The sequence below is a fragment of the Cygnus olor genome, chromosome 1 (assembly GCF_009769625.2).
Source record: "Cygnus olor isolate bCygOlo1 chromosome 1, bCygOlo1.pri.v2, whole genome shotgun sequence".
Classification (NCBI taxonomy): domain Eukaryota; kingdom Metazoa; phylum Chordata; class Aves; order Anseriformes; family Anatidae; genus Cygnus; species Cygnus olor.
The window spans coordinates 207,497,380-207,508,846 of NC_049169.1; the positions used below are offsets into that span (position 1 = coordinate 207,497,380).

At 53.8% G+C, this 11,467-nt stretch overlaps 1 protein-coding gene across 1 annotated transcript; it reads left to right on the forward strand.

Moving 5' to 3' along the window:
• Positions 1–190: 190 nt before the first annotated feature.
• On the forward strand, positions 191–7,957 carry P2RY2 (purinergic receptor P2Y2). Its single transcript, XM_040544643.1, has 2 exons — positions 191–280; positions 5,155–7,957. The coding sequence occupies exon 2, from the start codon at positions 5,159–5,161 to the stop codon at positions 6,230–6,232; it is 1,074 nt and encodes a 357-aa protein (XP_040400577.1). The 5' UTR covers positions 191–280; positions 5,155–5,158; the 3' UTR covers positions 6,233–7,957.
• The last annotated feature ends 3,510 nt before the right edge of the window (positions 7,958–11,467 follow it).

The window sequence follows — 11,467 nt, forward strand, 5'->3', positions numbered from 1 at the left end:
CCATCATTGGGGGGGGGTCCAGTCCCACTCCCATCACCAGAGGGGGGGATCCAGCTCCGATCCCATCGCCGGGGGGGCTCCAGCCCCGTGTCCCAGCCCCGGTCCCGATCCCTCCGCAGCTCCCGGGGGCGGTGCAGCCCCGGGTCCCTCCCTCCCCTCTCCGCCCCCCCCCCCTCCCCTCTCCGCCCCCCCCCCGCCCAGCGCCGCGCCCGGCAGCGGGAGGCGGCGCGGCCCCGGCGGCCCCGGGAGCACGGAGCGGGCATGAGCGGCGCGGGGACAGGTGAGATGGGGACACGGGGACACGGGGGGCACGGGGGGGCATGCGGGGCATGGGGGGGTCGGGGGGACACGGGGGAGTCGGGGGGAACGGGGATAGGGGGGTCCCCCCGCAGCCGGGTTAGGGAGCGGGGCGCAGGCGGGGCCAGGAGACTGAGGGGGAAAGGGAAAGGGAGAGAAAGTGACCCAAATTGGGGGGGGGGGGGGGGGGGGGGGGGGAGGAAAGGAAAGGAAAGGAAAGGAAAGGAAAGGAAAGGAAAGGAAAGGAAAGGAAAGTGTAGGAAAGGAAAGTGTAGGAAAGGAAAGTGTAGGAAAGGAAAGTGTAGGAAAGGAAAGTGTAGGAAAGGAAAGGGAAAAAAGGGAAAAAAGGGAAAAGAGAAAAAATGAAAGAAAATGAAAAAATGAGAAGAGAAAAAAATGAGAAGAGAAAAGAAAGGAAAAAAGAAAAGAAAAGAAAAGAAAAGAAAAGAAAAGAAAAGAAAAAAAAGAGATAAAAGAAAAAAAGGAAGAAAGAAAAGAGAAAAAAGGGAAAAGGGAAAAGAAAAGAAAAAAGGAAGAAAGAAAAAAGGAAAAGAGAAAAAAGAAAAGAGAAAAGAAAAGGAAAAAAGAAAAGGGAAAAGAAAAAAGGAAAAAAGAAAAGGGAAAAAAGGAAGAAAAAAAGAAAAGGGAAAAAGAAAAGAGAAAAGGGAAAAAAGGAAAAAAAGAAAAAAAGAAAAGGGAAAAAAGAAAATGAAAGAGAACAAATAGAAAGGAAAGAGAAAAAAAAAGGAATAAAGAAAAGAAAAAAAGAAAAAAAATTGACCCAAAGCCAGGGCAGTTCGGCTCGGTTTGGCTCAGTTCAGCTCAGTTCAGTTCGGTTTGGCTCAGCTCGGCTCGGCTCGGCTCGGTTCAGCTCAGCTCGGTTCAAGGGGCTCGGGGCGAGCTGGGGGCGCTCCCCCTGAGCCCAGCTGTTGGGGCAGCTCGTGTCGGTGCTCTGCGACCCCTCTGCTGTAGGATTTCTGCACTCCCCCCCGCGCTGTTTTTTTGGGGTGCTCGAGCTCGCACCGGGATCACCCAGGCCCCCACCTTACACCCTGCGATGCCCCTCGGGAGCCCCTAACCCCATAAACACCATCCTGCCCCGGTGCTGGGCGGCAGCTTTTGGGGCGAACATCTTTCTGTTTCTGCTCCGGTTTCCTTATCGTGCACCGCACGTCGGGCAGGCTGCTGCCTTCCTGTGCCTGCGGGTGGCCCCCGCTGCCCCAGCAGCAGTGGGACCGTGACCCCAATGCAGGGCTCGTGGCTTCCGAAACCGGGCTGCTTCATCGCAGCCGGGCACGTTCCCGAGTTCCTCTTCCTCATTCGTGTCCCTGCGAAGGGAACTCTGTCCTCCGGCCCGAGCGAGGGGGACACCCAAAATTTGTCCCCCTTTAACACTGAGCATCCCCCATTAGGGAGCAAACGAGCCGTGGTGCAAACCCCCTTTTACACCCACGAGGCAGCACGTATGTAGGATTTCCCCCTGTCCTCATGCAGGGTTTTGCTCGGGTTTGGTGCTGCTTTGGCCCCACAGCAACCGCCGGTGCTGTGGGCGAGCCCGATAATCGCCTTCCCCCCGGGATCAGCCGCTGGTTATCTCCCGGCGGGCAGCACCACTGGTTTTGCCAGGGGTTATTGCATATATGGGTGATTCCCTGCGTTGGGGCAGAAGGAAGTTTCCCCCCCAACCCAGACGAAATGTCTGAACTGGCGGCTGAGGGATTAAATACCGGCCAGGTGCTTCTTGCTGCCGGCAGCACGGGTCCCTGGGGAGCCGCCGTGCTGGGAATTCGCTTGGGTTCAACCCAGCCAAGGCGGCTTTAATTACACACGAGTGTCTGTGCCGCTGGGTTAATGCCTTGCTGCTAATTTCCTAAATAATAACCCCCAGCTTTGGCAAACCGGGGCTGTCCTCCCCGCAGGAGGAGTCGATACCTCCTGGAGAGCAGAGGGACATCGGGTCAGGTTCGTGTCACTGCGCCGCGAGGGGTTCAGGGAGTTTCATGGGGGAGAAGAGAGAGAAATTCCCAGGGAAAGTCATTTGGCTCGAAGTGAAGTATTCCGTTCAACCTACAAGATAAGACACAAAGTTCTTTTAAAGTCATTTAATCTCTTATCCAAACTCTCCCCTTTTCATCTCGGGTCCAGTTACTACTTAAAAAAAAAATAAATCTATTAAACCAAAACTCCCCAGAGCCCTTTTGAGGGAAGAACCAAATTCATCTCTGCAGCCTCTCAGCAGATTTCTGATTTCAGGAGCCAGGAGGGAAAACTGAGGCACGGGGCCACAGCCAGGGCTTTGCACCTCGGGGCGCAGCAGCGAGGGGCAGCGATGCTCCGCTTCAGCCAGCTGGAGCTGCCCAAAGCCTCCGGTCCCATTGTGGGGCAAAATAAATAAAATACAGATTTCCTGCAAGCTTTTTGTAGGGGATTTAAAAGGGGCACATCCCAGAGCAGGCAGCACCGTGTGCACAGGAGGAAGAGGAGGAGGCTCAGCCGTGAGCTGCCTCCACGGAGCCATCCCGGAGGGGAAAGGAGCTGAAAGGAGCCACATGGATAGGGCAGATGAAAACCACACCACTCAACAGGGCTCCGATTTCAGCCCGGTCCCATCTCACCCCTCCTGACCCCACGGGCTCAGTAGTGTCCGTGCAATCTGTCTGTTTTTGGCTGTGGAGGATTTTGACCTCGGTCCCAGAGGAGAGCGAACGACGCCAGGTTGTTCCCTTCCCAGCGTCTCAAGCAGGTCCCAGTACGCAGCAGGGATTTTGACAAGTCCCTTAAATGCAGGAAAACCACCCACGCTCTCCTCGGGGCCATGAGAGCCATCAGGAGCAATACGGAGGCTGCGAAATGGGGCTGAAAGCTGGATTCGGCGATTCTGTGCCCAGCCCAGTGCCACTGGGGTGACCTTGGTGCGTGCGCTCCCGCGGCCCCGTAGGGATGCCTCTGTGTGCCCTGCCCGGCCGTGGCGGATCCTGTTACAGGGGATTTTGGGGACGTGGGCATCAGAAGGATTTTTCCAGCTCAGTTCCTTCGAGGTGTTGCGACGAGGGCTGCCCCTGGTGCCACCCTGCCCTGGGCAGCCGCCGGCTTTGGCAATATCCCTCACCTCGGCTGGCGATGCGACGGGGGCGAGGGGCTGGACAGCAGACACTGCAGGGTTTGTCCCAGGGATTCAGGGCAAAACTGAGGAGAGAAAAAAGAAAGAAAAGAAAAAAAAAAATAGCATTTGCAAAAGGATGAGGAGGGGGAGTGTGCCTGCGAGGACAAGGCTGCCTTGTGAGCGGGCCTTTGTGTCTGGGCGCCCTGCTGGAGCCAGCCACAGAGCCCTGCTTGCTCGTTTTCCCAAAAACGAGGATGTGCGTCTTGGCACATTGGGGAGAGCCCACCCCTGGCTTACGGCAGTGGTGGCTGCAGGTCTGCGAGGCTCAGGACACTGAACCACGTCCCTAAGCACCACGTCCAGCCTTTCAGGAGTGGGACAGCTCTGGGTCGGGGCAGCGTTTGTGCACAAGGATGCGTCCACGCCATCCCACGCAAGGTGGTGCAGGGTTAGAGCTGGGTAAAGCCACTAATTGGTCTTTTTTTGTCTGCTCTCACTTAAAATCCTGATAGGATTTGGTCGGGACACATCCCTGGTGCTCAGTTCGAGGACAGCTTCACCCAAACTCATTTTATGCAGCAGCTCCACGCTGGGCTCATCCCGTGTCCCCGCTCCCCCGCCGCAGGGTGCAGCGGCGCAGGGCTCTGCCCTTTGTTTCACCAGAGGTTGGGGCGGCTCGTTTGACGGGAAATGAGGCAAATCCATTTTAATTGGATTCCTGGCTGGCGGGCCGGCCGAGCGATCGTGTGTCGGCGGGGCCGTGGGCTGTCCCGGCGTACAAAGGGGCCCTTGTGCCTCCTGGCACAGCCAGGGCCGGACCCCGTCTGTCTGCAGAGGCTCTTTCTGGTCCTTGTTTCTCCCCTCAGCTGCTCAGTCCCGTGCAAAAACCAGCCTCGTGCAAACATGGGCAGACCTGGTGGTGGTGGTGGCACTGGAGGAGCAGCTCTCAGGGCCAGAAGGCAGGACCAGCGAGATGCCCACCATCAGCATCACAAGCAAAACCCATGGCATTAAAAACCCACGGCATTAAAAACCCATCGTCATCAACAACGAACCAACTTTTTCCTCCAAAGCCCGGGCAGGGGCAGTCCAGAAGGTGCTGAGGACCTCTGCAGCCAGGTCCCTGCTAGTCGCAGAGGCTGCTCGCTGTGGAGCACAATTCCCTTTATTTTTGCCCTTTGCACCCATAGTTTGGTGGGATCCGCAGAGTCACTTGTGTGGATGTTTGAGCACAGCCAGGGGTGTTGTTGCTGCTCTCTGTCACAGGAGACCAAATTTCTGCGTGACTCTGGTGGGAAGGGAGGCTCGGGGCATGACCTGGGCTGCCTGGGGTTTGCTGCTGACAAGGAGCAGTTTTGGTTTCCCGTCCAGGTGCAAGATGAGGATAACCAGAACGCTCTTTATCAGCTCAGCCCTCAGTCCTCCCTGCTTGGGGCTCTCTCTTGCATCCACACCCAACGCGGTGAGGGGGATGCGATGGCACCAGGCATGTGCTGCCACCTCCCACGTCCTTGTCACGTGCGCTGAGATGGCAGTGCCGGGCACAATGAGCTATGCTCATGGGTTGCTTTTGGATGGACAAAGCCAAACCTTGATGGCAACGTCGCTGGGAAGAGAGGGGAAAGGTGCAAATGTGGCAATGATGGCACATGCATGTCACAGCTCTGTAGCACTGGGGTCTCCTTGCCTGCCTCACCTTCCCCTGGGACTTCTCGCCCCGCCGTGTCCTCACAAGCTCTTTCCTTTCCCCCCAGGGTGATGGCGAACCTTACAACTACAGCCTGGACCCGAGTCCTCAACAGCTCCTTGGGTCCGGGCGGCGTGGAGGACAACACCTACAAGTGCATCTTTGACGAGGACTTCAAGTATGTCCTGCTGCCCGTCTCCTACGGCATTGTGTGCGTGGTGGGGCTCTTCCTCAACCTGCTGGCCCTCTACGGCTTCATCTTTAGGATCAAGACCTGGAACGCCTCCACCACGTACATGTTCAACCTGGCTGTGTCCGACACGCTCTACGTGGTCTCCCTGCCCCTCCTGGTGTACTACTATGCCATGGGGGACAACTGGCCCTTCGGCGTGGGCTTGTGTAAGATAGTCCGCTTCTTGTTTTACACCAACCTCTACTGCAGCATCCTCTTCCTCCTCTGCATCAGCATCCATCGATTCCTGGGCATCTGCTTCCCACTCAAGTCGCTGCGGTGGGGCCACGTCCGCTACGCCCGGCGGGTTTCAGTCGTCGTCTGGGCGGTGACAGTGGTGTGCCAGTCCCCCGTGCTCTTCTTCGTCACCACCAGCATCAGGAGGGACACCATCACCTGCCACGACACATCCAGCAAGGACCTCTTTGGCCAGTTTGTCATTTACAGCTCGGTGATGCTGGTGCTTCTCTTCTGCATCCCTTTCCTCATCATCATCGTCTGCTACTGCCTGATGGCCCGGCGGCTCCTGCAGCCCACGTGGGGCATCTCCCGGCTGTCCCGATCCAAAAAGAAGTCGGTCAAGATGATAATCATCGTCTTGGTGGTCTTCATCGTTTGCTTTCTCCCTTTCCATGTCACTCGCACCCTGTACTACTCCTTCCGGAGCTGGGACTTGAGCTGCCAGACCCTGAATGCAATAAATTTAGCCTATAAGGTGACGCGGCCCCTAGCCAGCACCAACAGCTGTTTGGATCCCATTTTGTATTTCTTAGCAGGACAAAGGTTTATGAAGTTCGCAGGCAACAAAATGCCGGGGAAGCCTCAAAACGAGATGGCGCTGGGAATCGTGCCCAACAGTCCCCTGGGAACCAGCAATGACACGGACACGATAGCCAAGGGAGTGAAGTCCTAGCTCTGCTCCGGCACGGCGCGATGGCCACCAGGTTTGTCCCGTGTGTGACGGGAGATGAGGATGCTCCAGGGCGCGTGGCTTTTGGGGTTTGTGGTGCCTTGGCTTTGCACCCACTTCGGCGTGGTCTGCGATAAATGCGCTCCTATGCACGTCGTCATTTTGGGCGTGTTTTTTCAGGAAGGTGGTGCTGAGGTTGTATGGACAGACCCCGTACTTGTACCTCTTTGTCAGTGAGTGGCACCTCTCCAACTGTGAGGCTGGGTGACCTTCTATCATGGTCACAAAATCTGCTAAAAAGTCACGCCGTGGATATCTTGGATCGTTTTCCCAAGCAGAAACATGTGCAAAAGGTCCCCTAAAGAAACGCGTCTGCCTCCCTCCAGATTCCATGGCCCGTAATTAGCACGCGTTTATCAGGCTTGCTGTGCCTTGCAAGGGAAGAAAGGCTTTGGGGCGCTGAGGAGCGTCAGCTGTGGTTTTGATAAACAGGTCGATAAAAATGTCAAGTGCAATTACCGCCCGCAGCAGGGATGGGACTCCCCCGGCTTTGCATCCCTGGAGAAATGCTTCCCATTAATGGGGGTGCTGCTGCTCCATCTCACTGGGGGTTACTGGTGCCAGCAAGCGGGTCCCCTGGAGGGTCTACAGTGGGGTCAACTTCCTACCAGAGACCTGCTGGTGCTTCCCAACAGCAACGTCCACCTTTGAAAGGCTTATAGGGACCCATCGATTTCGGCTGCTGCCTTTAATAATCACCTCCAGATCCTTAAAAGTTAGGGGGAGCTCTTCACGGCTTGCTTTTAGCCCTCTTATAGGGACTCATGTTTCCAGCAAAGCAGTGAACACTGTTGCCCAGCCCCTTGGCTAAATGCTGCCACGTCCGCATTGCTGCTCCCCACGATCCCAGTAATCCCAGTGCTCCTCTGGAGCCACTCAGCACATCCCTTACTGACAGCGTGGTCTTTCCCTGGGAAATTCGGGAATAAGCCCTGGAAATTTGGGAATAGTTCGGGTGCTAAGGCCTGCATTCAGGAGCTATGCCAATAAACGTGGTGCTGAGCTTAACCCCGGTCCTGTCTGGACCCCAAAGTCAGGCCAGTTCAAAGAAAGCAGGCACAAAACACATCACCAGGAGGTCCACGTGGTTTTTCTCCCTAATTGCTGGGTTAGGGAGTCGAGAGCCTAGGCCCATGGTTTCCTTGCCCAGCTTTGCCACGTGGATGCTGATTCCTCACCCCCAAAAATGAAAAGAACTGGCTGAGTCCCGTTTTGTAAAAGCAGCCCTGGCTCTATTTTAGGGTTAAGCAAACACTTTGGGTCCCAGTGTAGAGCAATTCCTCAGACCTCTTCGTAGTTTCTCCTGTCCCTCCTTCTCATGCAGTGGCTTGGGGGAGAAAAAGACGTGCCACGACACAACTGGCCAGGTTCAGCCGGGGTGACTGGGACCGTTCGGGGCTAACTGGGACGTTCCTGTGGTCCCGGCTCGGTGGAGTCGTGGTCCTGTGGAGGGCTCTTGTCCTGACCAGCAATGCCACGGCCCCAGGAGGCGAGGGAGGGGACTGTCTCGGTCCTGAGCACCATCAGCAAAGAAAAACAGGGCATTTGTAGGGTGATTCATCTCATCCCTGAGCGAGCTTTTAAGGTGGGGTTAGGCTGAGGCAGGCGTTGCACCGTGGCGGCACCTTTTTTTCCCCGAGGAGAGCCAGGAGCCTAGCTTCACGGGGAGGGTTGCAGGCGGTCACCGAGGCGAGACAAATCATGGGGAGAAGTGAACTCGACTGAAGCACTGAGCAGGTACAAACGTTTCTCCAGGCCAGGTCTTGCCTGGCCTCCCGCCGTTGCCAAAAAGCAGCGTGAACACCAAGTTACGTGCTCTGAATAACTCAAGAAAATGGGCTCAAAGTTCACCCCTGCGGTCCTCGGTGAGCCCACCTTGGTTTCAGACCACCGTTTTGCGGTCCCTCCGTGGTCCTTGTCCTGCTCTGTTCTGCTGGAGAGCAGTCGGAGAGGTCCCAACTTGAAAGTTATAAATGTATATATATATATGTAATTTTTGTTTGTTTGTCGAGGCACTAACTTATACTAAACAAAAAACAAAAAAAAGTGGGTTTTGTGACAATAACTGTACTTTTTTATTTTTGTAACATGCAGACATCTCAGATTTCTTAGAGTAAATAAATTTATTTCTACAATGAGCACTCTTCTGCTGTCCAAGGTGTACCGTTGAGGGGGTACCAGGGCTAGAAGTTGGGTTGCTGTCCACACGTGGGCTCCGCAGGAGATACCTCCAGCATTTATCTGGTGGAGCCCATGGAGGAGCTGGTCACCCCAAGAGGAAGGTCTTCTCCCCCATGGGCCTTATCCTTGGTCATTAGACAGAGGAGCAGATAAGAATTCTCTTTGGTGAGAGGCTGGGGCACCCCAGCACACCCCAGGATGGCTCCCTACGGGTGCCCAAGTGGCCCTTTGGACCTCAAAAGCCACCAAGGAGGCTTCAGCCCTGCCCCTAACCCAGTCCAGAAGGGTCCTGCAGCGATCTGCAGCGTGCCCATGGGCACTGCACTGCAGGACCATACAGAGCTGCCCCATAACTGCAACAGGCTGACCCCAAACCTTGGATTTACCCCCAAAAGTTCTGGCAGGGGGTTGGGTGGAGTAGGAAATGCCCTGTAAGAGCCCACTGCTCCTGCAGTCTATGTGCCAAGCAAAAGAAAAAAAAACAAAGACTTCTCTTTGAACCTCGACCCTAACTGATGTCCCTTGAGGTCAACACTAATACAACCCAACACAACCAGTTCTGGCAAAAAAGCAGGGGCAGAGAGAGATATAGGGACACTGCAGGGCTTTATAGGGGTAAAAAAAGCCTCAGTTTTTGTAGCATGATGAACTGGACAGCTGGTCTTTTTGGTTGTGTCGCATATCTCCCCAGGCTTGGTGGGTAGCTTTTCCTAGGCTGCTCCTGTTGAAGACCAGACGTTGCTGGATTAAGCCCATAATGAGTGTCTAGGTAATTAGCTTCCCATCCCATAAAGTTCTTTCTGCTTCACCCAGCAACTCGCGGGGCCACCAACAGCTCGTGCCGGAACGAAACGTCCTGTTCTCAGAGGCTTCTCGTTTTCCTCTCCAGAAACCAAGAGAGAGGGGTTTCCAGTGCCTAACCACAGTCCCCAGGAAAAAAAAAAAAAAAAGCCACCACACATATTTTGTTTATTTATCTGCTGCTTGCTTCCCAGCCTGGCCCTGGCTGTGCCTCTCCCTGCCAACACAATGAGGCTCCTAGGACAGTCACCGCATTTGATGCATTTATTACAAACAAATAAATTTATTACCAAACCACCCCTTGCAATAATCTGAGCAGCTTGAATCCCTTCGCTCTCATCCCGAGGCTGATTTCTCCAGCCTTGAGATTAATTTTGTGCCTTTTTGCTGCACGCGGTCCCCCCGCAGTGTCTCTGAGATGCAACCACAGGAAAAAAAAAATCCCTCCTGGTTTTCAGCCTGGGTTTTGACTCCCACCCCAGGGCGAATGCCATGAGGATGAAGGGCTTGCACGTGAACAGCTTTCACTCGTGGGCTTTCCAGCATCACACCCAGGCTTTTCCTGCTGTAATTTCTCTGCAGCTCCTGCCAGCACTGACTCATGCGAGTCACTAAACCCAGGAATGAGAATTAAGCAAGAATCATATCCCCGGATGGGAAGCACGGAGGCTGCGGAGCGACTTCAGAGAAACAAAAGGAAACCCAAAACCCCCACTTTTTCTAAATGCCTCTTGGCACCGGGAGCAGGAAGAGAAAGTTAAGAGCCCTGCTGGGGCGCTGCCGAGCCAAGCGCCCTGCCGCATGGCATGGGTGGGCGCGGGGCTTTTGGGGGGCTCCACCTGCCCTTCCCAACATATTCGGGGAAGCAGAGCAGGGCTGTGCCTTGCTGTGAGCTGCTCGGCATGTCCTTTAGTTTCAGGTAGGGAGCCCTGGTTCGTGTGCCTTCTGGCTTTCCTTTCCGAGGCTGGCTTTTTCTAAGGGACAAGTCTGGTCGTTTCCCCTCCAAGTCGTTTCTGAACCCGTCAGCCGATTCAGCAGAGGAACAAATCCCCCGTGGTTTTCTGCTCCTACAAGTTTCATAAAAAACAAAAGCAAACAAAAAAACCCAACAGCTTGCCAGGAGAAGGAGAAAGAGCCAAAGGAGCCCTCACCCAGCTCAACCTTTATATTAGACATCAAAGAATCCACGCCCACGGCCCTGATGCCTGCGGTGGCTTGGGATGGCGCTCATTGTGCCATCAGGGAAGGGTGGTGGATGGGGTCCCAAAGGCGACCAGGGGACCAGCAGTGGGTTCAGACCAGTGGGGGAGATTCTCAAACTCATTGTTAGTGCAGAAATTCCCGAAAACCCAAGGCACCATTTTATTTGGGAAAAACAAACAAACAAACAAACAAAAACTAGCAAACAAACCAGTGGTGTCTGAAATAACAGCTGGCTTTGTCAGGAGTTTATTTTAAGGCTCTCACAGGTTTAACACTGGTATTTGCAGACACCTTGGCAAATAAATGGGAAGCCTGAAAGGTTCACTTGAAATATCTTTTTTTTTTTTTTTTTTTACTAAATACCTATGATTCTCCAAATCCTCTGGCAGTGCGATGAGCCACAAGGTCTCAGCTCTCTGCCGGAGGATACAGGCTCAGGCTGAACCAGCTCCTGCTTCTCAGCCAAGGACTTGCTGGACCAGCCCCTAAAGCCCCCAAATTTACATCAATGTGCAGCTTTCCTTTTTCAATAGCATTTTTTTTCCACCTTTTTTGTCCTTTTTTCTTTCCCCCAAGAGAAAAGAGCAACCGCCACCTCCTGAAACCTGAAACTTTTGCCCTGCTCCGTTTGCCATTTTGGCATAAAACTTTTTTCTTTTTTTTTCCTTTTTTTTTTTTTTTGAGCAGAAACATTTTGCTTTTGCTGAGCATTTGCTTTTCCTCCAAAATGAAGGGAGATCTCAAGACATTTTCACACTAACACACCTGACAGCTTTTAGAGCTCAAGGAAATGATGTTGAAATAATGAATGTAAAAATAAAAATTAAAAAAAAAAATAGAGAAAAGAGGGAAGTTTGGGGCTCACACACGTGAATTTTCCACAGCTCAAACCTTCTATAATGCGGCATCCTGAAGGAAAGGAAAATAATTAGGCTCCAGGTTCCCATATAAAAAATGGAAAAATTGGAAATTAAATGGAAAAAAACTCCTCTC